At 36.1% G+C, this 27,445-nt stretch overlaps 1 protein-coding gene across 1 annotated transcript; it reads right to left on the bottom strand.

The window, feature by feature from the left end:
* LOC110463066 (basement membrane-specific heparan sulfate proteoglycan core protein-like) lies at positions 1-26,770 on the bottom strand. Its single transcript, XM_021517405.1, has 12 exons — positions 26,622-26,770; positions 21,381-21,728; positions 14,889-15,152; positions 11,252-11,515; positions 8,451-8,564; positions 7,413-7,434; positions 7,223-7,290; positions 6,994-7,024; positions 6,269-6,342; positions 3,409-3,439; positions 3,061-3,125; positions 1-2,447 (listed from the first exon to the last, which is right to left on the bottom strand). Exons 1-12 carry the CDS (start codon positions 26,734-26,736, stop codon positions 2,431-2,433), a joined length of 1,413 nt encoding a protein of 470 aa, XP_021373080.1. The 5' UTR covers positions 26,737-26,770; the 3' UTR covers positions 1-2,430.
* Positions 26,771-27,445: the final 675 nt, after the last annotated feature.

Below are 27,445 nucleotides of genomic sequence, written 5' to 3'. Positions count from 1 at the left end.
CCACGTGCATCAAAGCACAACAATACAGAATTTATTCGAAATATTTATGTAACAGTTTTAATCATGGAAGCAATTTTCAGAAGACATCTGTCAAAATGGTTTCAAACTATGGGTGTTTGAAATTATATAACAATATTCATTGCCGATGGTATAATGAGCAAATAAAAAGGCGACAGGGGTTCGATCCCCGATGTCGTCGTACACATGAATATTCAGAGAAATGTGTTTTTTCTCCTGCCCACACAACTCGAACAACCCAGGTGGATTACAAAATGGTATGGGGTGGATGCTGCGGTATCTGTGCTGTATCATTCAAGTGAGGTGGCAATATAAATGATACCGTTGGAAGCACGGTTCCATAACAAAAATAACACACCGCATTTCCAGCACACACACAGGCATACACACATAGAGAGATATTAGCAAGGTGACATATGACTAGTATTTCGCGCTTGATAAGGCAGCTCCTACGAATTCCTCAAAATTGTATTGGTTAATGTATATCTGCTAATTGTATTAGTTGTATATGTACTGTATAGCGCTTTTGAGTGGCTAATGCTAGCTAGATAGGGCGATGTATCAAATGTATACTATTATTATTATTATTATTAACGGAGATTGAAAGCTTAAATTGATATGCCAACCTCTGCTTGCTTTTAAATGGTATCTGTATATATCGTTAAAATCTATTGAAAAAGCAAATTAGTCATTAAACTCATTTTATAAAACGTCATTTAAACTGTGTTGATTATCAAACATTATTGTCTGTTTTATATGATACATCTTACCGATAGTCGACCGACAAAGCAAAATCCTTCCCCAAAGAATAACGTTGGTACGTTGTGTTGATTCCTGGTGAACTGAACATGCCCCAGTTACCAGGTTTCACATTTAGGTTTTAGCTAATTCTGTATTGTCCAGTCGTACTCGTTATGTGTTCTAAAAATAGAACGCTTATTCCCAGCGACAAAACCCATTCGGGTTCGTTACTAATGTTTATAATCATACACATTAATGTGATTAAGTAAGGTTATTTGCATTGTGACCCATATTAGTATATCATGTATATTTTGGTCATCACATGAGTTTGACTTTCTGTCAATATAGTATCCTCTGATAAAATAGTCTGCATGCACAATTATAGTATAGGGATTTTGTTTGCATGAATACTATCACATGCATGTTATATTTACAGAACGTCAAACTCTGGTGGTGTTATAAACATAACGTATGACCCATATCAGTATGCCTCTAATGGTATGTGTACATACTAAAAAGATACATTTTAATGAACCACTGTGTTAACGCAGATACCTAGTCGCTGCATATTCATTGATATGATGCAATTAAGAAGATTCGGAGGAAATATTTACTACTACAGGAATCAACAGGATTTATAATGATTCTTACTTCACATACACTGTACCACAATAACTCTGGTGTTTCTAAAGTATGGACAGGTCCTAGTCCTAGTAGGTAAAGGATGGTTTATTGAGTGTGAAGGGAAGATTTATACAATGTTCTACATTTTGGAACTCGAAAACAATATATGTTCAGTGTTTTGTTTAAAATCTAATAAATTTTTCATACTACACCGTCATGTTCATGTTGCTATAGTATAAAATAAACAAAAGTGTGATTGATGCTCCTATAACTACCTAGCCCAGAATACCTTGCCCTTTATTTTCTGTTTGTTTTCTAGAGAGGAAACATAATCTGATTTTTTTGATTTTTTTTTATAAAAATGATTGACATGTTAATCAATTGTTAATCCCTACCCGTCATTACCATTAAATTTCTCAACATTTTTGTCATGCGCCTACACTGACTACAACAATATGTGTTTGGACAGATGATTGTTGTTTTTCTGCCTTATTGTAGAAAATGGTGGAAAAATACTGGTTAGAAAAAAACTGTTAGCATTATTCATTTACTCGGCCTTTAAAGTTACCACAATCGTTCCAAACATTTTAATATCGTCCTGAGGCGTAAACCGTTATGGACATGTGTTTTCCTATAAAAGGACATAAATATAGTTTTAAGACGTAGTATGTGATTCATAAATTGGACATTGAACAACCTCACTTTTTTTTGCTTGAAATGTTAAGTTGCATTAATGTTTATATACAGTAGATGTTATAATTGCATATTTGTAAACATGTTGTCATAAACAGCGAATAATTAGGTATTTGTTGCATTAGTATATTTGACAAAAAAATAGCACCATTCCATCCGTTTAAAACATTGCATGTCATTTAACCTGTACATATTTAACATCTTAGAGTCACGAATGACACATTTTAGATGAAAGAAAATACACTTCTGCCATCTGGGTTAAATCAGTTGACCAATGATGGGTTCCCAAACATCAAACTTCCGTAGTTTGGTCGCTGTCTATCCGTCCTTAATGAGTGACATGTTGATATAGCTTTATTTTGAGCTTGAACCTAAATGTAAAGCAAAAGGAAATCGTTATTCTTTATCCAAAACGAAAAGTGTCTAAAATAAAATGATCTTACATTGCTACAGTTTCATTTGTTGGTGTTTGCAACTTTTGAAATTATTGATTAAATGTTTCCAAACAGTTTGTATTTTAATGAACACTTAAATGCATCTTTGTTATAGTAATAGAGCAAAAGAATGTATGATAGAAATTACAAGCGAAATATATTTAGACATAATATATAAGGGAACACTGCATTTCATTATTGATCATTTCATAAAATCAACACGAATCGTTTTCCAAAATAAGTAGCCATGTCGTTTTTTACCCAAAAATGATGTTTTGTTATGTTCTGAAAAGGCACAATAATGATATACCCGTCTTATGTGTCATATAGGTAAAATACAATTTGTATATAAGAAGTAGATGAAGGTAAACTATAAAAGGAAAACCCTCATATCAACGTACTTTTTAATCTAACCCGTTTATTACGTAAACGGACAAACCTACTTGTGTGCTTCAGACATATATTCGTCAGCACAAAGATGGAATAATGTGCGCCATGTATTGTGAATGCATACACGCGTATTGCAGTGCATGAAGAGTGTCATCCTCACCTCTCCTTTCCTTGAGTTCCTCGTATACATTTGGACCCGATACTTCTCCCAGTGTTTCATAATTGCTAAAAACAGAATCATAAGCCAAGTAAGTGAATTGCATACGTAGTCAATTTCATTTTAAATATTCATAGTGCCGATTTATTTGTGTTTTGTTTAAAATTAGTTTTACCACAAAACTGTTCTATGTCTGCAACATTTGTTTCAAATGTGTAATTTCCTCTTTTTTTTTTTACTTCTGCATAGAGGCAGACTATATATTATTTATTATCGCATTTACATGTGCTTCTATTTCTGTTCACTTGCATAGTTTTAAAATGTGTCGTGCATTTAACAAATTTATATTACCTTCTTTCTGCTCTTCCGTCCAAGACAATATCTACATCAACAAAAACATATTTTAATGAATGCTGATTTGAGATAGAAAATCTTGGGGTAAAAAATCATTAATCTGAAGCAAAAATACAACATTTGTAATGTACCGATACTTTTAGATAATAACTACGTATTATTGGACGATAAACCACGCGCGGGCTTGTATTAGTTGACAACATAATTAGCTAGTGAAACGCTCTCCCAACAACGTTCCGGGTATAGCAAATCCAAATAAGTTCTTGGGACTGATTTCCATTGTCCAATTGGGGTACAATGTTATACCTTGGGCGAATTGTTAACGAAAAAAAAACCAACAGTTTCGATCTAACCCTTAGGTGCACTAACCCTCTGTTGAGCTCATGACCAAGGAGGTGACTTGAAGTGGTTTTATGCATCTGTTAATGTTGGTTCCATATGAAATCAGACATTATCGACAGATTGATGTCTTTATCGATTTAATATTTATATATCATACAGTAGGATTACACTATGTAGTGTTTGTCATATGTTAATATAAAACAACTCGTTGGGATTACGGACCCCCATACAATGGAGATCAGGTCACCAAGGCTTTATGTGCCAGGTGCTTCACTACCATCAGCCATACATAAATTGTCTCATTATTCGTGGGAAACGCTCATGCAGCGGGCACGATTAATATCTGCTGGTTTTATCGTTTCTCGTATATTTCTGATACATCAACAGACTATTAGGCATATATCGCATTATCAAATATGTTGTGGTCAAACAGGCAGAACAGGACAACTACCTCTTGTGTTATAGATGATAACATTACGCGGCTTGTTTTGAAATGAAACAAGCACCAGGTGACAAATGTTTGCAAGCGCACAAGAACAGTCTAATTGACATAATATAATGTCCTGGGTTATGGACAATGGGATTGCCACAAACACACTTGCATTACATTTTACTTTGTCAAATAGACAAGATTACACTATGTGTGTATTGTGGTGATATATGTAGCTTGAGATTCGACAACAGCGATAAACTAATTTAATGAGGCCTAGCGGCCTTCCTGAATCAATCTGCCGAGGTTTTATCATCGTTGTTATATGTTCAACCATAATAAACGAACACAGGTTGATATTTCCTTAATCGTATCATTCTGATCAATTTACAATACAAACTAATTTCTGGTTGAGTTGCTAGAGTTTTTCAAAGTTTCCTATCTTTTGTTTTCAGGATAATGTTTCTGTAACTTGCATAACTGAATCCCCCAAACTGTGATGCAAAGTTTTGGATGGACACATTTGAAACTTTTCTCGGGTCATTTCAAAATGAGAACAAATAACTTGTTTTAATTGGTGATTCAATTAAGGATTGGATTCTGTTTTGTTGAGGTTAATGGGGTATAAACCTCAATGGGTCTTGAGACAATTTTTATGAACTGCAAAACAGTTCATTTTGAATTTGTCTCAAGACCAATTGAGGTTTATACCTCATAAACGTCAACAAAATGGGATTATATTCAGAGCGATGATCTTTGTTCGGATAATTTGTAAAATATCGGTCTTGTGCAAGTCTAACACCACGGAAGGTATTAAAACGTATGACGTCATCACTCACTGTGAGACGTCGTCCTGGTAAGATTAATAAGCAAATTAAGATGTAAATTATTATTTGAATTCAAATGAATACTTCTGACAAAAAAAAAATATAAATTGAAAACAATCTATGAGTGGAACTACTTCCCGCGCTCCGCGAAATAACAGAGTAATCAGGTTGATAATATGCTGATGTATTCATACGCCAACTGAAAAGTTCATTGAAAAATAACCTTTAAAATGTTAAATAGTATATTGAGTCCAAGTTCAGTAGAAATGTAGATATAAATAAATGTATTATAAGACAACACTTGTGATCTCAGTGACCTTATGGGAAACCTACAAACGCATCAAATGGTAAAGGAACCAACCCGTAGTACTGCTGATACAGAGACACTGATTGGTAATGTATACGTGTCGGCACCGGAATTTATTAGAGTGGTAAAGGTAGTGCAAAAATGGTCTTAGTGACCACTACCCTGTGTGTGTTATACGTAAAAACACATTTGGTTCGATATTTGCACATACTAAAATGGTGTATAGATCATTTAAAACTTTGACAAAACGAAATTTAGAAGTGATATACCCAGTGCTCATTGGTCGACAATTGAAGCATTTTCTGATGTGGATGAGGTGTTTGAAGCATGACTACATCAATTTAATTGAAATTTAGAATATTATGTTTTAAATGTGTAAATGGATTAATACCAAATTACTTAGCAGACAGTTTTTGTCTGGCTAGGAATGTCCATATGCAAATAAAATATGTGTTCCAAAACACAGAACAACATTTTATTCCAAACATGTGTTTTTTTGCTGGTATTAATCTTTGGAGTGGACTTCTAGAAGAATTGAAGAATGTCAATACATTTAACAATTTTAAACAGAATGTTTTCAAACTTTTTCATACATTATAATAGTAGCTTTTATAATGAAGTTTTAAAGTATGCTACATTAGCGTATAACTAGGTTTTTTTTATGTTTTGCCATGTTAACATATATGTTAATTAGGCATGTGCCATTTAATTGATGAAACAACTTTGCATGATAATGTTAAGGCAATCGTGTCTTAGAATGTTATGATACAATATATTGTATGCTATTTTGTGTTTCTTATATGTATATATATATAATTTAACTCATAATTAACACATACACTTTACTAACAAGAGGACCATGTGGAAGGTTAGCCCATGGCTAAACATGTATTTATCCTAAATAAAGAATGTTATTATTAGTATTATTATTATTATGAATACAAAGCATACCGTGTGCAGGTCTCGCTTGGTCGTACACGTTTTGTGCTGCAAAGTCTGTCGTATCCAATTCAGTATACATACTTCTGCAATAGAAAACCCCCATGTAATTGATTGCGTTGTCATAATCCATTATTTTTATGCATTCATGATTTCAATTTAGCAAATTATTCAGAAATATATTTTAAGTATATGTAAAGTGCAAAATGCTAATTTAACTATATCCATTCGTCCTGAATTAATTATACATGCCACATTGATACATCTTACTATTGTGTATAAATACAAGTTATTTCCATATTTCAAATCCAATTCCAATTTACCCTATTTAAATTTTAATAAATTGCAACAGTTAATATTATTTAATCTTATTAGGCAGGTCAAATTCGCAATTCTGGGAAAACTTGTTTAACAAAATTAATTAATTATTGGAAATTTGTTTCAGGTTGGATTAATACTTTTCATTTGAATTTATTTTAAAGTTTGACTTCCGAATTGTATGCTTCGATTAGTTATTTTTTTATATATAACACTGAGTTTGGACAAGAGCTACCCGATACAATCAATATCAATACAATTATGTTTAGACTCTGGTTGAAAAAGGAACAAAACCGAATAAATTTAATTTTCTGCTATTAGCAGCTGTCATTTATAATGAATTCAGTAATGCATTAATGAGTTTTCTGGATTCAACGAGGTTTGACTTTAAATGCTAGTTTTATAACATAGATAATTACCGTTCCTGACCAGATGCTATTCCTGCCATTGCTGTAAAATATAAATTGAAACAAAGTTAGTATTATCATTATTATGATAAACATTGGTTTACGAATATTTCCTTTTCTCTGTTATAATAATATTCTTATAAACATTCCAATTAAAAACTGAACGTCACCTCATTAAGTCATATATAATAAATCGCTTAAAGATTCAGTCTACAGCTATTGATATTATGGTAGCACATACCGTTTCCGGAATCTTCGATGCTTGAGAACGGTTGAGGGGACGTGTTTGGCCTATTCATCCGCCGTTTCCTTGATAACAGATACGATTTAATTTAACCTATGAAACATATAGATAAAGCACACTCATCAAATAAATGCAATAGTAGTATCAATTACGTATAAATTGAATCAAATGCATATGTTTTACTTACATAAATGGAAGGTGTCCAAATCCTGCAAAAACAAATATCGAAAGAGGGAACATTAAGCAGTTAAACACAGTGGATTACTATCATAATAACATCGGATTATCAGAATGATAATCACAAATACACTTATGATACTAAAATTATCAAATTACATGATCATGTAATCGCCGATTCAGTGTAGAACCGTTCGTGACGACAGTTCCAGGACTATGTTACCTAAATCGATACATACAGATGTGTACCCTGCTCCACAGGAGATTATGAAACTGAGTCGCCGCTCTTGTGAAAGTGAAACACTTTGCAAATCAAGAAAATGTGGATGTGTGAGCGGTAAACTACCGTGCACTGTATTTTGCGGGTGTCATGCTGAAGACTGTTATAACAAACTGACTAAATGTGAGGTATCCTTTATTATGATATTATATTGAAGGTCTGCAATGATATTGTCACCATTTGGATCTAACAAGCGTGTCATTCAGAAGTACAGCAAAATGTTAACAGATTGGCAACGGCCATATTCGAATATGCAAATTAAACTAATACATTTAAACTGTAATATAAGATGTATTATTTGGTACCTCTATTTTTTCAAAAAACTAAAACAAATCATTTAAGGTGTATCCACAATTGTATCCAAAATGTGGTGACATAAAACCGGGGTCTCGAGCGGTTTGACGGCGGCCATCTTGAAATTATGCAAATGAAGGATTTGCTCAATAATCATACAAGTTATTCCAATGAGTTCCTTATGTCTAACAGCCCCATTAAAACATTTTAGGTCCTAGCCCTAACCCTTACCCTTCTAGATGCCGAGATATCTTAAATATAGTATATTCAATAGAACAATGGCGGTCATCTTGGTTTTTTTAAACAAATTAAAAAAAAATCCCAAATGTGAAAGGGTGTCTTCAAGTGGATTGTAAATAGTTATGGTCTCAGTGACCCAAACTAATAAAAAATAGTGGATACTCTACTTCCTGGTATACTCCTAAAATCCCACTTGGCTGCCAGAATATAACGGTTGTGTTGATGTTTACTTACGTGTCACAAACACACCAATCCCTAGGTTGATGAGCAGTATGATAACGGAGACACAGGTAAGAACAATGGAGGTAACGAACATTTGTCTATAAAATGGACAGGCGTCATCACAAACTGAAATAATACCATAATAAATACAATTTATACAGGTCGTACAAAATACATGAACTGGCCATTTTCTATCTGTTAATTGGGTTATCGTATATTCATCGTGCATACATCAATCAGAATTGTTTTACTTACAATCTTAGAATATTGACCAAATGTTCCTATACAAGTTATATGTATGTATATTTAGCGTGCTATGCATCATTTCTTAAAGGTGACATTACAGTTGTTGTCATACAATACAATATTCTGAGTCCATCAGGTATATGTACCCTGATATAATTATGGGTATTATAGGTGTACTAGTAGTGTAGGGTGCTATAACATACTAACGCTGTACCACTAAGTGTCTTGATTCTTGGGGAAATATTTGAGAGCTTATGCATGTAACTAATATCTAAGGGCTTTAGTTAAACTTAATTTTTAATATGCATGCTTACATGTAATGCTTGTGTTGCTAATCGGCAATAATAGTATCCATATACCAGTGTGCATATGAAGTATCTGATTTCAAGAGGGGGTAGCGCCTATGTAGATATTTCCGAGGTTTTCCATTTAGTAAATACCTATAATATGTGCTGCAAACATTGCTCATAATTATTGTTTTAATGACTGATTTCCTTCGCGAAAACTTAAACCAAATGACAAGGATACATTTTGGTGTCACGTCACAATCATGTGAAATTGCGGTAAACTGTTCGAAACGCTTTCATGTTTTGAATCGCCTATTTTATCAGTTGGCAGGAACCGACGAATTCCATCCAGTAGGAGTTTGGCTACTGGAGTAATACAGCCAAAATACTGTCCGCATCACTTAAGTCGTCCGAATCATAAGGATACATTTTAACTTTTGGACGGCTTTACCAGTTTAGATATAGCTTTGATCATTGTTACAGTCTCTGCTGGGTGAACAGCAAGCTTAAATATGTATGTATTGCTTATTTGGTGAATAGAAGATAGCCTTTGATTATATTGCCGCAAATTGAGTTTTACTGAATTAAGTATTTGTTTGTATCTACCAACCCTAGTGGACGCGATATATGTTCTGCTACTTCGTGGAAGCAGAAAAACAAGAGGCCCAAGGGCTTTAATAGCTCAACTGGTAATTTATTTTCAATCAAAACCTGCCGAGTACCATACAAGTTTATTTAATAATACGAAAAGTACAAGTAGTTAAAAGAACTACATTAGAATACATTTCCCCAGTTGGGGCCAGCCCTNATAGTTGATGAGTGGACCATCAACTAATGTTCGGGAACCATGCCCCAATTTTCGGGAACCAATGTTTCATCTAAGATTAGGTGTTATGTTCCTGAAAATTAGTGCATGTTTCTGAAAAATAGTCCATGGCCCGATGAGTTAGACATGGTTTAAAAATGCAGATGATGCTCTAATAATTTAGACAACGTTACCAAAATTAAGGCCATGTATTTACAACTTAGATGGAACTACATTAAATTAGACCATGATTTTATAATGTAGGTTGTACCATTCTATAACCTGTTCTAATTATTTCATAGTGACATGAATATTCTATAGTGCTTTGTTAAATACATTTAAAGAGAATCAACTTCAATAATATATAATAACAACTACATTTTTCTATATGAATCCATATCATATTCTGAAATTTTACAAAATGTTTATATCTTGGTAACTTATCCTAGGTTTCCAATGTGTTTATACACAGGGACTTTTTCCCTTGGATTTTATGTAGAATGGGTTGTCAATAAATATACATGATTTATTTAATTGTTAATATCTAAAACATAAACAGAAAATGATTAAACAAAAGTTGTAAAATGTCAATTTCACAAGCTAAATTGGAGTTATCTCCCCTGCACTGTTTAATTGGCTTGTTATGACAGAATATATGTAATGTTTGTAAATAAGTTTGGAAAGGACTGAAATAGGCCTAGCCTGATGTCCAATGCAATTGACATATATAAAGTCAATAAAATCTGATGAAATGAACATTTGGTTTCCTTTATTTCCCCTAATAAGCCCCGTGCATCTGCCAACAGGGGAGGGGGAGGGCTACACCATCCGGTTGTACAAACTTGGGGCGCCTTTGTTCAAAGATGCATTATAATAAATTTGAAAAGCGTAAGTTCTGTCATAGAGTCACATTTCTTTCAAACCTCAATCAGTACAACTGCATCACTATCAAGTTAATGGTCAGCAACAACAATTGGTATTTCAGTGTAAATTATGCTGTGTTTCGTATTTTGGAAACCATGTTGATAATTTGGAAATATTAGAGTGTATGTATTGGTTTCCACACATAATGCTTATGACGGACTGAGATTTCAATTAATCATAAGGAAAATACCCAAGGAGAAAGACTTTGTAATACTGTACATTCCAGTCCTAAAAGAAAATACCTAAAGTTGTAAAAAAATAAATGTTTTTTATTTAAGATATTTTGATGTTCAATTTTTTTTCCAGCTTTATCTTACTTTTGAAACAGATTGCATTGGTAAGATAAGTATTTCGAACTTTATATTAAAATTAAACATTTTTAAACGTTGAAATAATATTAAAACCACACGGTTATTTTCAAGTTTGTATATAGCATCGCATGTTTTGTATATTGACGATAAAAATTAAACGTTATTGGATGTCATTTCGACATTATTAAACAGTTCAATTTTGGAATCATTAAACTACTATAAATCCTTGACTTCACTCACATTGTATAGACACCTTGGTTGTTGTATCATACTCTCCGAATTCATTCCCAGCTGTACACCGGTAAGTCCCGTGTTCTGATCTGTCCAGTTGTCCCAGTGACAACACAGCTGAGGCAGTAAAGTTGGTGTTGTCAGGTTTTGTCCAGAAAAAGGTACAGTCAGGTCTACAGTCAGCTGTACAGGTGATGTCCGGTAACGTGTCCCCCTCGTTCCTGGTGTAGGCAGTGTCAGGTGGGGACAAAGCTACCGCTGCTCCAGGACCATCTGCAATATAAGTTATATGTCNGACAGAATATATGTAATGTTTGTAAATAAGTTTGGAAAGGACTGAAATAGGCCTAGCCTGATGTCTAATGCAATTGACATATATAAAGTCAATAAAATCTGATGAAATGAACNAATAGAGCACATATATGTCACATATGCGAGAATTCATGGCGCTACAGCAGGTCTGTGCATTTTTCAATCCGGTCTAGATATGTAATTCATATAGATGTTTTGCACGTTTATTTCTCTTTTAAATTAGAATTATTTCTCACGAAAACAAAAAAAGTAAATACGTGCATCTGACGATAACAGTGACGTCACTAGATGTCTGACTCCCGTACGCGTTGCTAACGGTGCACCTATACACTCACACCTGACCACGTTGTATGTCTGTGAGCTGAAGAACTGTCCCTGTTGTGTAGGTCTGTCCGCCCTTTGTCCAGCTATAGTAACAGGTAGGGTAACAGTCAAAAGAACACGTGATAGTAGGTACAGATTGACCCTCCGTAATAGTGTAGGACTGAGTCGTTGGAGCAAGACCAACCGAGGCAGGTCCATCTGGAATTACATGTAGGTCAGATCTGTCCGTGAAATATCAATGTCAAACGCTAAGAAAACATGGTCCTCGGAAATAAACACAATATAATTAAATTGATTAATGCAGACATAAAAACTATTATGTACTTTCCCAAAACCTTAATTCGTTCCCGTCAAGCCCGTTTCCGCTTGCAAATCACTTGATTATGGTACATAAGAAGCATGTAAACTTCCAGTGCAAAAGTAAGTTAGTATCAAGCCAAGTTTATCAAAGCAAAAGAATGGCAAAGAGGTATAGTGCTTTAGGTACGCTTAGCACCTATTTCAGTTCTCCGAATGTACGTGCATTTAGTTAATCCGTATATAAAGAATAGTATAATAGTATGTACGCTCCATGTCTGTTAATGCGTATATGATAATTTTTCGTGGTAATATGAATAGTTCATAGAAATACAAGAAAAACATAAATAATTGATTAAACAAACATAAATTGCTAATTGATGTTTGACATATAAGATTATAATTACATTTTTATTATGTAAAAGGTATTTAATATACATGTAACATAGGTAATATCGTTTAGGTTTTCACGGACGATATTGATTAATTGTCTATTGATATAATGTATAAGACATTCTGCGTGTCATTTTATGAAATACGTTCGTTCTCCTAATCTCAAACATTTACAATATCAAGTTATAAAATAATCTAACACGCAACTCTTAATGAATTTTAAAAGTTAATTGTAAAAAAACAACCATAACTTAAAAGTATATATATATAAAGCAGAAAAAATATCCTTACGGACATGAAATATTATAAAAAAGAAAAATTATCAACACGAGTCTTTAGTATGTTCATCTCGTCAAGGATATTCTTCAGAAAAAAGTATGTATTCTCCGGGAAACTGACACGAACCTTCTACTTTTGGACTACCAAACAATACTTTCAGATACGGGGATCCGACTGTTAACATTTCATATAAGTGTTCAGGATAGAATGCAGTGACCTGATACAATATTTGGTCCTATTTTGTTTCAATGTTTCGGTGACAGTGCATGCCTGTAACATTTTTTAAACATAAGATTTTATATTTTTATGATAGTTGATTAAGTCCAACAGCCTTAAACTTGGTGCCTGAATGCTCTTTATGTCAAAAACGCATTTCAAGTCGGGAAAACCCACATGTTTAATTGCAAATTGTTCAAAGAAGCAACTGTGACTGCCTGTAAAATTGAATACATAATATATCCCATATTTTGTCCGATTAAGAACATGGGTTTTATACTAGATCCAAGTAAAATATCTAAATTTTCAAAATAAAATACATTTCATTTTTTTTATCTTACTATTTAGGTCGAAACGGACGAGTGCACCATATTTCCTTGGCGGGAAATATATGAAATGGTACATTTTCAATGTCATGGATATCTACCGATGACATTGCAATAGCCTCTCGTTAGACATGCAGTCTGAAACTGTATTTCTATGTTTTTGCATAGTGTTGTGTTGAAAGGTAAGATTTTAAGCTCACCTGCCCGAAGGGCAAGTGAGCTTATGTCATGGTGCGGCCTCCGTCGTTCGTCAATATTTCCTTTAAACGACTTCTACTGAAGAACTGAAAAGCATATAATCTTCAAATTAGGCTGGTAGCTTCCTGGAAAAGAGCCCGACAAAGATTGCAAATGAAAATGACCTTGACCTACTTTCAAGGTCACAGGGGTCAAATTTGTCAAACACTTCAAACGACTTCAAAGTTATATAAGGCCCAGTGTCATGCTATTTGGCCAATGGGTACCTGGGATGGAAAGCTCTTCATTAATATGCTCCTAACCTACTTCTAATGTCTTAAGGGTCAAATATTTTAAAACCTTTAAACAACAATAACTTAAGAATCATTTGGTCTACAGTCATGATACCTGGGTATGTTATGTAGACCTGCTGTGTGAATCGTTTTCTATGTTACAGTAATGAGGTCAAATTTCAACTTTAAGTGCTAGCCGGAGTCAAAGGTCGACATGGGTTAAAAGCTTTAAGATTCAAATTTCAAATTTCAACAACAATATTTTAAGAACCGTTTAAGAGATGTTAAAATGTCTCGTGATTTAGTTCCCAAATTTGGTCTGGAGTTACCTATATGTCAGTTTCATGTAACAAAAAAACAGGTGAACGATACAGGCCCTCTGGACCTCTTGTCTGTCGATAACCGCAAGTACATATCCCTTATCACGTGACATGTGTGTGTAGATACCATAATAAAACAAAGTCAGCTGTGACATAACACCTATTGTTCAAATATCCATAATAAATAATGGGTATTTTTTTCGAGAAAAAAGTAACAATCTTTATCACAAATCACTGTTCCAAGTCATCTTAACTTTCAACGGCTTTGTCGCCATGTTGTAGATTATGCTACCGCAATATATTTGGGGATGAAAACAACGAAGAGAAACAAATCAGAGTGAACAAATATATTAAGGAGACCGATATCTATATATATATATAACACTACCAGTGTCAAATTGCATATACGTTATAAACATATAACAGGACAGCGATTAGGTTGGTTTTGGGGATGTGACTCATGTTCAGTATATATACCTTATGCTGTTGACATGTGATTGCTGATTTTTTATTTTTATTTTTTTGTAAGTATTTTAGGTTTCGATAATATCACCATATGCATAATACATCATATACTTTTGAATGTATATTATATCCCTAGTTTGTTTAAACCGGACAACACTGAATCGTTCATGAATCAATGAGATGTGAGAGAAATTTCAAGGGTATGATTCCAAGGAAAAATTGTTTTGATATAAAATATACTTACATTGTACGTTTACACTGGTAGTGATACTTGACGTCCCGATAACATTCCCAGCAGTGCATCTGTACGTTCCGTGTTCTGATCTGTTCAGTTGTCCAAGTGACAACACAGCTGAGGCAGTAAAGTTGGTGTTGTCAGGTTTTGTCCAGACAAAGGTACAGTCAGGTCTACAGTCAGCTGTACAGGTGATGTCCGGTAACGTGTCCCCCTCGTTCCTGGTGTAGGAAGTGTCAGGTGGGGACAAAGCTACGGCTGCTCCAGGACCATCTACATGCACATTTGTAGTTGTCACATACATATTACTTAGTTCATTTGGGAACCTTAGAGAAACCTGACAATAAATATCATTGTCGAAATGTTATTTAAATGGTGGAAGCAGTAATCATGAATTATAACTAAATGCTGAATGAATCTTCAATCAAAACGGTTAACAGATATCTGCTTTTTGGAGCATTTTAACTAGTTCGGCAAGCAATCCAGAAATTTTAACGAATGCCATCTGATGAAAAGGGGTTCCATTATGATAGAGACTGTCTGTGCTGTAGGAGGTCAGCACATGTTGCGACCGAAAGGGAGAGTTTTGATTTGCCAATGGGTTTAAGGACAGTTTTTTTTACAAATTTTGTAATAAGAGAGGAGATGCATGGGCAGACATAGTGAAAGGTAGTGTTTTGCATGGTCATGACCTGCATGCTGCAGATGCAGTGTGTCACAAGTGTGTAGCGTTAATTTCCATACCAAGAGACAAATGCCAGCAGATCATCAGACCAGCGAAACTGAGGTCAAAAACCCAAAATCGGGTCGGCCACAAGACAAAGAAAGAGTCGATGCCTTTTTAGAAGTTGCGAACTTCCTTGAAAAAAATGACGATGCACAGATCACGATCAATAATCTTGTTAGCCGGATGAAAAACAACCTCAAAGGCTCAGAACTTTAAGCATATGGCTACACTCATATGAAGTCCAAACTGAAGGAACATTTTGATAACAAAATAATCCAAACCGAAATTAATTGGAAGACAAATGTGCTTATCTTCAAAAGCACAGTCGAAGCGATCCTTCATGACTTTTATGCTCACAGGAAAGCTGATCCCGAAACAGAGAGGAAGAGGATCATCGAGACATCGATCATCAAAGATGACATAAAATCAGTGAAAACATTCCATGATGTATATCCTAAGTGTGACTCACTGAAGTCTGAAAAGGATGCCATCAAATTTCTTCCAGAAAGCCTCAGGGTTCTACTGAAAGGGTTGCTTGTGGGCAAAAATGTCGGAATGAAAACTTTCTCCATAGGACAAGCAATCATGTAGACGACCCGACCAAGAGTTATTCTGGCGCCACTGCAGAAAGGGCTAGGAATCCAGGTCCGCCACCACTTTTCATCACGTTTCTTGGTCGATACTCTTCACCAGCTAGGATTCTGCTGCTCCTGCAAGGAGGTGCAAACATAGAACTGACATTCCTTGCTTCTCCGGTGAGTTCATACAGTAAGCCGCTGACAATGTGGACCACAACATTCGAACCCTAGATGGCAACAACACCTTCCATGCCAGGGAGATGATTGCTGCCGTGAACCAGCTATCCAGTCCATCAATCCAATCCTCAGAGCAAAGGTCACCCCTCATGAAATATCCATGGTGAGTAAAGTTCCAATCCTGTTCCACAAGGAAAAGGTCGTGGTACAGACGCAGTAACGTACCAGGAGCTTGTCACCATTGAGGCACAAAGCCGAACAGCAGACCTGGACCTCATATGGAAGACAGCCATCATGTTTGCCTCACCAAGGCCAACATGGTCTGGTATGATGCAGATTTTACAGCGTCTTTCTCCCAATGATTGACCTGGATCCCAGTGACGCATCTTCTCCACACTGACGTTTGTAAGTGAACATGCCCGCCGCAATGATACCACACCCATCACTACGTTTGATCAACCGCTGCTGATCATTGGTGCTGAGCCAGAAGGAAGCGACCTGAAGAACATAGTCCTGAGACTTGGAGGCTTCCACACTGATATGAGCTTCCTGGAGGCCATTGGGCATTTAATGGCTAGATCTGGATTAGAAGAAATTATGAAACTAGTCTATGCAGCCAACGCTGTGGTACACATGATGACAGCGAAGGCAATTACAAGGGCTGTCGACGACTTCCTCAATGCCATGATTGTGTCCGACGCACTTGATGTGGCTCAGCAGCCTGGGGTGTTAGAAGATGTGGCTCTAGTTCAGCAGCCTGTAGAGCTTGAAGACGTGACTTTCCGTCAGCAGCCTGGAGAGCCAGAATATGTGACTCTCCCTCAGCAACTTGGAAAGCCAGAAGATGCTGATTCACAGGAAGCACTGACGCACCGATGAGACCAGATGAAGATACTCCAGCTAGAGATGTAATAGGAAACCCTGATCTGAATGAAGTTGCTGTCCTCTATGCACATGTGATGGAGGGATCATTGCCTGTAGAGGAGGCTTGTTGGACTGATGTTGTGCTCAGAATAAAGGAACTGATCAGAAACAAGAAAGAATCCCTGATATCCTCTAGTAGGACTACTGCCCTATGGTTGCAGTACATCGATATGGTAGACATACTGCGCAAGTTTCCGAGAGCAGAACGTACAGGAAACTGGGCACTGCACATTGATTCCTTTCATGAAAGCATCTGGGCACAATATCTATACGAAATCGGCTCGGATATATGTGCAGCGAATGTGCAAGTTTCAGGTGGAACATCAATATATCTACCTGGGTTTGAAGAGGGATACCATGTGGTCGGAAGAAATGATCGCATATGGGCTGGCCTCTCAGTAGATCTCATCATCGAACAGGTGCTGATGAGGGGCATGCAGACCAGTGGTGACCTCACAAGAGGTCGATGGATGACAGAGCAGCAGCTTGCAACATGGCTCCTCGCTATGCCATGAACGAGCTAACAGAAGTCAACTACAACACTGGTGAGCAAAACAAGGACATGACAGATGCAAGACAAGCACGTGACATGAAGGACACACACACAGTTCTGAACCTCCATGTAAGAAACCCTTCTGCCAGATCCAAGCTTGCGCAGTGTCTCGACAGGGGTACATGCACACATTGATGTAAATGTTGACAAATGTTGACAAATCAAGACTATCGAAACACCATCTTGGCTTAAATGGATGGACAAACCACGGCTGAGTGCACATTCAAGAAGAGGGATAAGGCAATCACTTTGAGCACTCAATCATCAGTGAAGATTGGTGGCGGAGCAGTACAGGTGAATCCTCAACTACTTTTCCAACGACTCACGGTTGCTGCAAAAGCATCACGAGATCTGACATCAGTGTTTTATTATGAGTTGTGCAGTCATCCGCCAGCACTGTTTGGCACCTCACTGCTGCTTCGACAGCCACAGACACCAGTGATGGGCCCTCCTCACACCTGACCCTCCATGGATCACAGGTCAAGGTCAGTACGTGCTTGATGGTGGAACACTTGTTCATCGCATGAATCACATACAATTACATCTGCAGGTTGTACACTGAGTACGTCACAAGGAAGTATGGAGAGGCAATTGTTGTGTTTGATGGTTATGAGGTCCACCAAGGGCATGACACACCAGAGACGAAAAAGTGGGAGGACATGAGCAACCGTCACTTTTGATGAGGACATGCCTGTAACAATAAAGCAAGATGAGTTCCTTGCAAACAACACAAACAAAAAACAGTTTATCAGCATGCTCAGTATCAACCTGCAGAAGAAAAACTGCCAGACGTTTCATGCCCAAGGTGATGCTGATCTCCTCATAGTGCAAAAATCAGTGGAGTCTGCCACCAAAACAAACACTGTGCTCATTGGTGATGATACCGATCTGCTTATACTCCTAATCTACCATACCAACCTCGAGTCAAATGACCTCTTCTTCCAACCTGAGCCAAGGAAAAACACGAAGAACCCACTTGTCTGGAACATCAAGGCGCTCAAACAGCAGCTGGGTCCTAGTATGTGCATGCACATCCTCCTCATCCATGCGGTCATCGGGTGTGACACTACCACCCGCCTGTATGACATTGGACATAGCCAGTTATGAATTCCGTGAGAAAGCTACAGTGTTTGGCACACCGTCAGCTTCCACAGCAGATATTGTGGCAGCAGGAGAGAATGCATGGATGTGGTTGTACAATGGGAAGCCTGGGGAGGGATTCAACTCTCTACGGTACAACCGTTTGTGTGAGAAAGTGGAAAGTGGCTACTAGCTTTTACCATGTACAGCCACAGAGCCTACAATGTACCACCTACCTCAGCAGAGGCACAATTTCAAGTCTCCGTGTGTACTACCAGGTGCAGCAGTGGAAGGGAACCGTATATTAACTCCTGTCCCAAGACTGGGGTTGGAAAGAGAGTGATGGGGTGCTTTTCCCTGTTCAAACTGACTTACCAGCAGCTCCACAGGAACTCCTGCAGTCATCAAATGCAGCTGCAAGACATATTGTAGCAGCCTGAGATGCCCATGTAAGAAGCATAACATTGAGTGTTCTGTTGCATGTAGCAACTGCAACGGATCAGGGTATGCTAATTCATTTCTAGAGGTTGAATTCGAAGATCATTAAACAATGACTGAGCAACCAGAAAATGTCTGATATCTTAACAATTTATATTGCCTTATATAGTATTAAAGTGATGTTAATTGTCTTAGGAAGCGCACGACTTCTTATCGTTATGATTTATTATTTGTGTTGAACATCAGTGCATGCATTATTAACCCTTTCCCTCATATAGACGATTTCTGACGCCGGTGCACCAGACGGCCTTTTAAAAACATAGTGAAACAAGACGAAATTACTCAAAACGAGCAATTTTCTATTTTTTGACAAAACATGTTCAAAGTCGTCTGCTGCAGAATTGTCGTATGAGGGAAAGGATTTAAAGTATATATGTCAGACCATAATAAATGGATATAAATCATCAAGAGGTTTTATCAGAAGGCACTGGTCATCTCAATCATAAAATCAGACCATCTCCCTATTCAAATACGTGTATAGCATTAAATATATTGTTAGAATGTCGCTTAATATCCCATTTTAATGTAGCAAAAGATGGTACAAGAGTACGGTTCAGAAACCTTTTTTTTAAATACTTCACCACCTGGATTCCTTAGGGCTTTTTATTTGTTATAGATGACACATTTATGAGTAATAAACAATTGTCAGATATTCTGTTGCAATTTGTGTGAGGTTCATCCCTTATTTGTCGCAAAATGCCTGGACTAATTTGCATTGACGATAATCATTGGTCAAAGGTCAAGGTCATAATTACAATGTAACGATGGAATTACATAACCTTAATATTTAGTAGTAATCCAAAATGCAATTTGTCTTTGTCGTCCTGGGCCCGCATTCATAAAACCGTTCTCATGCACAGAATCCAGGCTTGAGCATGAGAACGGTTTCATGAATACGGGCCCAGGTGTAGAATGTTTTTCTACATTTACAAGGTTGAAGTGAATGGCGGTTCCATCCTGATTTCTGGCAGTGTTTTTAGAAAACAAAACCATTTAAATCCCAATTCGTATCGACACTCTTTTACTCAATGGTTAAACTTGTTTGTTTCTGTACATTGTCAGAGTATAGCATAACAAACGGACCATATCAAACATAGCCCGGGCCGTGGTTTGATTGACATTGCTTCACACCTATCGATAATAATGGCCACGATGAAGTTGGCTATACTTCTAATTTACCAAAATGTATGACAGCGATGTCTCGTAAGACGTGTGCTACGAGATCTTAATTACAGCACTAAGGCCCCGGGAACAGAAACCGTATTTCATGCCAATTCACATCAGAGTTAAGTCAGGTTGGAAACAACAAATAACTGTATAGTATTTTGTTGAAACAAAAAAACAAGCATTTATAAAGCGGAACCAGCTCCCTAAGATCACCAGTTAAACTACAAACAGAAAAAAACTACATTGCAGAATATGCTGTGTTTAATATAACACCCCGACGAACTTCATGTGCCGTAGTTCCAAGAAAAACCATACATTACGCACGAGGCAGATTCCAAATTGTGTGGTTTCGTTTTTCTTTGTGTTATTTAGAGAAAGTAGTGTTGCAGCGATGTCTCTCCCCACATAATTGTCGAACAAGGTAGAAACAAAAACTTTATAACAAGTGAATATATACAAAGTTTACATAAAAGTACCTTTCCTTGAACACTGGATATTGTAGGTTACTGGGAATGACATTCGGCAATAATTTGAGCGAATCTTGTTAAGAAATCATGTCACATAACATAATGCGAGTATACTTTAAAATAAAGTACCTGTTCTGAACTTTCATAAACCCCGACAATTTGAAATACAAATATTTTTAGACACTGGAAATATGGCGGGATTCATTTTGCCACGAGGCTATGCTAACCGCCCTAGAGCATATGTCATATTTTAAACAAACATAAAACTTTTTTTTTATTTTTTTATTATGCATTGCAGTTGAACTTGGTATTAATATATTTCAAACCTACCTGCCACACTGAGTGTGTAGTCTGGACTGTTAATTATTTGGTCAGGCAGGTTAAAGCTGGTACAGAACCACACGGATCCATGATCTCCCTCCTGTGGCTGTATGACCCACCGAAACACTGTACCACGTCCTTCAGTCGACGTGGTAACACAGGAACAGACATCCGGTGTACAGAGGTCGGGCGGGTTGTAACATTGACTACCAACTACTTTTACACTACCTACTGGAGTAGACACGTCAGGACGGCGGTAAAATATAACAGCAATGGCCTCATCTGGTACGTCACACGTCAAAGTAAAGTCACTCCCGGGGATAGCGTACTCAGACGACCCGGCTAGTGTTACAGCATCTGTCATGATAAAATAAACGGGTAGGTGTAAACTAATCAATTAAGTTTAAAATTAATTGAAGGTTCGTGTTTTGAAAATAATGTCTTCACCAAAAGTCCGATTAAAAAGCATAATTTGTATAAAATCATACATGTTATTAATTTCTGAAAACTGTATAACGCAACAATAAGGGTGTCATACTAGTTTTTAATGTGTGTCATCAACATTGCGAGTAATTTCAACGAGGAAAAACGTACATTATACCGCAAAAATGTGCCAGTTACCTGGCAATTAACAGGTACTTGGTAACAGGTAAGAATGTTTTGTTTACATGATATCTGCGTGTTCATTACGTACGTGTATATTGTCCTATATCTACACATAATGTATTTCTTAACAATTTTGGTATTTGATATTTCAATTACTGTTTGATAACCATGCAAATCTGGCTAAAGTATGTGTTATGGATATGGAATGGCTAGTCAGTGGAACCTGGATTAGATCATGAAATATACTTATGTCATCGTGTATTCCCTCGGTCATCTTGTTACCAAAAGCTGAATTTTGCAGACTGAGTCTTGAAAACGCAAAGTCAAGTTAATCAATATAAAAAATGTAAATAAATGAATGAGAAAATTTATAAATGTAGTTGTTCGTGTAAACACGTGAGATTGCGTGAGACGGGATGTCTATGTACGTCAAAATGTCGTCACGGAATCACTTCCGTTCGACCATGCCGTAATTTCGCGAGAACAACACTAGAACTATGTACAGACAATGAAGTCGTCTATAAAAACAACTCCGATGACAAAGACAAGGGGGGATGTTGTTCGTGAAAACATTCAAATTAGCCTTAGTTACAAGCTAACCGTTGGGACATACGATAACATTAGCATATTTCAAAGGTGGTAACTTGTTTTTTGGTTTTGTTTCATTGATTTTATATTGTAGTATCTTACTGACTGTTTATCTGTTTTATATGTTGTGATGTATAAATGTTCATTTTTTGCCTTGCAAAATGAACGGATTGCCTTGAAAAGTTCGCAAATACCTTTGTCAAAACTGTTGCTATTATTGCTTTGCTTATAGATCTATTTCCGTAATACGTATCCAACGAACATTTGTTTGTTCTGATATAAAAAAAACACCGGAAACTTTTGCCCATCTTGATCATTTTTATGCCTCGGGATCATAAGACAATCTTAGCCAATCACATATGACGTTACTTTCCATGACACCATTTGTTATTGACTAAGTCAAACGTAAGACAATTTAAGACTTATGATCGTTTCATTAACTAGAGGCCAGGCGATTTTAATTTACTGGAATTGTGTCGCCATCAATTAAATTCACATACTTACGACGTCAAAAGTGATGACGTTATAAAAATGCACATAATGATGACGTCTATAAATAGTGACGTCTTTAAAGATTACAATGAATGTACTTGCGTTATATGTCGATAATATTTACGGAAAAAGAAACGGACCATGCTAGATATGCTCAAATGAATACCTCGTTCCAAATTCATCGTTAAAACCATCTGATAACAATTAGATATATATCTCAGAACCTAATAATGTGTTCATCTGAGCATCTCAAACAGACGGAATTTGAAAATGTATACTGATAAGAGATGCTCAAAATGCGTAAAGGCCTTATTTTAGAATGTCTATTGACATTTCTATTTTAATTTTCTTTTAATAATATCTGATACATTCGTGAAACTAAAATCTGATAATTTAAAACATCATTTCGATTGGTGTTTACCAACAAATCCCATTAGTTTTTGTCTGTTGGAAATCAACTGGCATACGTTGACTTAGTTATTTTCCAGTTTAATCTATTTAAAATTCAAAGCATTTCCTACAAATTACTGTATATTTCACATTATGAAAAAATCTTTTTACACAACTAATATAATTTCCTGTGTGACGTTTCGATGACTAGTACGATATGTACACTGTCACCTCCATCAAACAAATGGCCAGTGAAGCGAATGCACACAAAGGTGTACATTGTGTACGAGTTGTCCACACACATCGATGTCGATTCGGCTACGCTGTCAGCGTATGTTCAATAGTTGTTATATATGTATCGAAATGACTCAATAATACATACCTATCAACCCGAAGAAATGTTTTGAAATGTGTATTCTACTGTTTTGTCATTCTCGAAAGCAAACGAATAGCATTGAACAATCATGCTACATGCTCCACGTTTCGGGCTCAACGTCTCGGGTTCATAATCATAAAACATTGTTGACAACATGAATACAATCTCAAGCGTGGCTAACTTTTATGAATCTGAGATGCTGTAATTGTAATTCAGTGTACATCATATCCACCGGTAGGACATGTTTACTTGTGCAACTCTACTCTATGAATGACAACCAACACACATGTAGTTCAGCGTAATTATACATAACGTACACCCTAAAAGGAAGTGTCATCTTTATTGGAGACATGAATGATTTTCAAGCAAAGATAATCTGTTATCTATTATTGCTCTTAATGAACCCTTTTCAGACAGGTAACTAACTGTATTTATATATCGGCCATATTCTGACTGAATGAAATATATTCGGTCTGGTCGATCAGTTTGAACTTTGAAGCATTATCCTGGCATTTGATCCTTAACATTTTAACTTCAAAAATAACGAAACACGGGTCTTTACGCAACATTAGAAACAAGTACATATGTAAGAGGATACACTTAGTTTTATACAGATACCTGAAGGAGATATATCGTGTGAGTTAATCAATGTCTACATAAGCGATAATTGTGTCTGCTATAAAATTGTTGGAAAATTATATTATCGATTAATTTCATGACATATACATTGAATAAGAGTGCTAAGAATTGTAAATATTGTCATACCTATTTTTTTTTAATTTTAAACAAGGTAGCAGTGACGTACTTTTAATATATAAGACGTTGAAATTTACTGTCAGGCACGTTTCTAACAAATATCTGTTTGATTATGTTCAATTATACAGTTTACGAACTTTTTTGCCGGTGTAACAACACATTCAGATATATTATTAGCAAATATGTTGCGTCAGATGTGTACATTTGTAAACGGAAGTTGCTACACGCTCGACTAATAAGTATGAAAATAAATATCACCGTTTCACTCATAAATATGATTTTGATATTTTTTTCTCCCACCCTTCACATGTGTGTCTCCCGTTTTAGCCGGGACAGATCAGCTTGTCACCCTCTAAGGGGATTAGCACGAGTTCAATTGTGACGTCATTAAAATGCGTCATCGGCAATTGTGACGTCATCAAAAGTGAATGACGATATGCATAGCCCATATGTAAACAAACATGGCAGACTACTGTCGGTGGAACTGTGACTGAAATTATAGGATGGGAGAAAAATATTCATCCCTTACCTTGAGGGAGTAACAGAGAAATATCCAACCCTCGGGTTGGACAACCCCTCGAGTTGGATATTTCTCAGTCAAACCCTCAAGGAAGGGGAAGTTTCTATCAATCAATGAATAAATGGCAATATCGTAGGATAAATGTGGAATCGATGAAAATCATTGGAAATACAGAGAAAAAAAAGTGTAGCTAGAAAGCATTGACTGACGTCGATACCACTGACTTTGTAGAAACTTTAAGGACAGCTCAGTAATTAATTCACGTTCATTCCCAGTGAAAATTGGTGCACGAGGTAGTTGATATTACAGATTGTCCAACAAACGATTGATCCAAAACATAATGAGAACAGTAATTGCGCAAATATAAACCTAATAAAGAGTAATAAAGCGTTAATCTTTTATCATTTTACCATTATTTCGTTGTCCGCAAGGATAACTTTTTTCATAGTTTAGACTAGGTTGTCCATCTTGAGACTTCTTAGCAGATTCTATTTGATCTGATGCGTGACGTGATATGTTATGTACGGATACTTTTGAAGACGAACATTATGACATCCTAATACATGCATATCTATTAAAAATGAAACAATGAAGCGAAACAAATAGTGACGTCTTATCATCATAACATTGATTTTACTTGCATTTAATGCGTCAATTAAATATACGGAAAAAAATACGGAACAATGTTAAAATTATTTTATAACAAATAGATATTAATATAAATTCACTACATTTAATAAAAATCAACATAATAACCCCGTTAATAAACCCTTAATTTTAGTGGAAAATAAACAAACCGAATAACTCATCGTATGGCCAATTACATTCTTGTATTGACATTCAATTGATGACGAAATATGCAGCAGATATTGGAAACTCATTACATAGAGTGCCTTTATCTGTACGAGGGTATGTGTGTGTATGATATATGCTACAATGAATATACATAGTATATAAGCAAAGAAGTGCATATAGTGACGACAGTGCAGACAAAGGAGAATTCCATTGTCTGCACTGTCGTAATTACTTCTGTATTCATATATCTTTTAAGTAATACGTATCCAAACTAATTCTGTTTGTTCAGATTATGTGTCAATCATACTGTCATTATTACTTATATACAGTTGTGCATATAATAAGTTCGTTTTTCGATGGTTACACTGTAACACAGAATGTCATTATTATCTAACAATGATAATAACACACGCACAGATCATAGAAGCTGTACTTCATCTAGAACCCAACATACTCTACTTTAGGCATGTAAATCAAGCAAAAAAACGAAAAAGTCCTGTTGATGACCCGACCACAACCAACCGTCTATGGAACATGCTAGCTAACTACTAGCTGAGCCATTTCGTCCTATTGTGTGTACAGATATGAACATTTTTGCTACGAAATACGTCATTATAGTTAGTTTTACTGTCAATACACTCAAGTTATACACATGTTTGACTGATAGTTATCAGTCAGTCGGGGTTATTTAGTAGTCAAGTCACAACACAGCAAATAGTGTACGTACCTGTCGTTGATAGGCTTGTCAGAAGTAAGATCAACAGGTAGAACGTATGTCCAATGTGAGATACAAATACACTGTGTTTTTGTAAGTTAATACCAGACATCTCTCTGGTTAACATACGTCCATATGTTTATTTGTAATGATTACGAACTTCCTGGTCGGTGTTTTCCACTTAACATAGCTAAACAAGGTACATACTATAAATGTCCTTGGTCAATTGTATACGGGACTAACTGGCCGATACTTGTATCTGATAAACAAGGGTACAAAGCGTAATGTCTCATGGAAATCAATGATGCCGTGTAGTTCTTTATTTAAGGTCTAGCATATGAGCATTAGATTAGTTAATAGGTTTCGTTAAACATGTTAACAAAACTAATATATCCATTTTGTTACACTATATTTGCGTCTGATAAATGTCGTAGCAACTTATTAATCAGCTTTCTGTTGTAATATTGTTATTCCGAGATAGGTTTCCAAAGTACATGGGCATGCAAGGTGGGACTAGTGACCAAATATTTTAATTGAATCCGTTGAAACATTAAACATGGACTGCTGTGAAGAAATAATACACATGCACGTATCTATGAATAACTGTTTATTTCAAAACAAAGGGCAATGTAATGGATTAAAGGTGAGTACACTTGCATATTGAAAGTCGCTCTTACATCATATGTTCTAGTGTGTTGTTCATAATGTAAGCATGTAAAGTAATAACAAGAGCGTCAACAAGCCGAAATGAGAAACCCCAATATCACATCACGGCACGAATATGTTCCGCATTGTATAATAAAATGAATAAAGGGAATTGCGGGTGACTAAACATT

The sequence above is a fragment of the Mizuhopecten yessoensis genome, unplaced genomic scaffold, assembly GCF_002113885.1.
Source record: "Mizuhopecten yessoensis strain PY_sf001 unplaced genomic scaffold, ASM211388v2 scaffold10865, whole genome shotgun sequence".
NCBI classification, from domain to species: domain Eukaryota; kingdom Metazoa; phylum Mollusca; class Bivalvia; order Pectinida; family Pectinidae; genus Mizuhopecten; species Mizuhopecten yessoensis.
The sequence above is the reverse complement of the archived record's forward strand: the minus strand, read 5'-3'. Positions and strand labels throughout refer to the sequence as shown.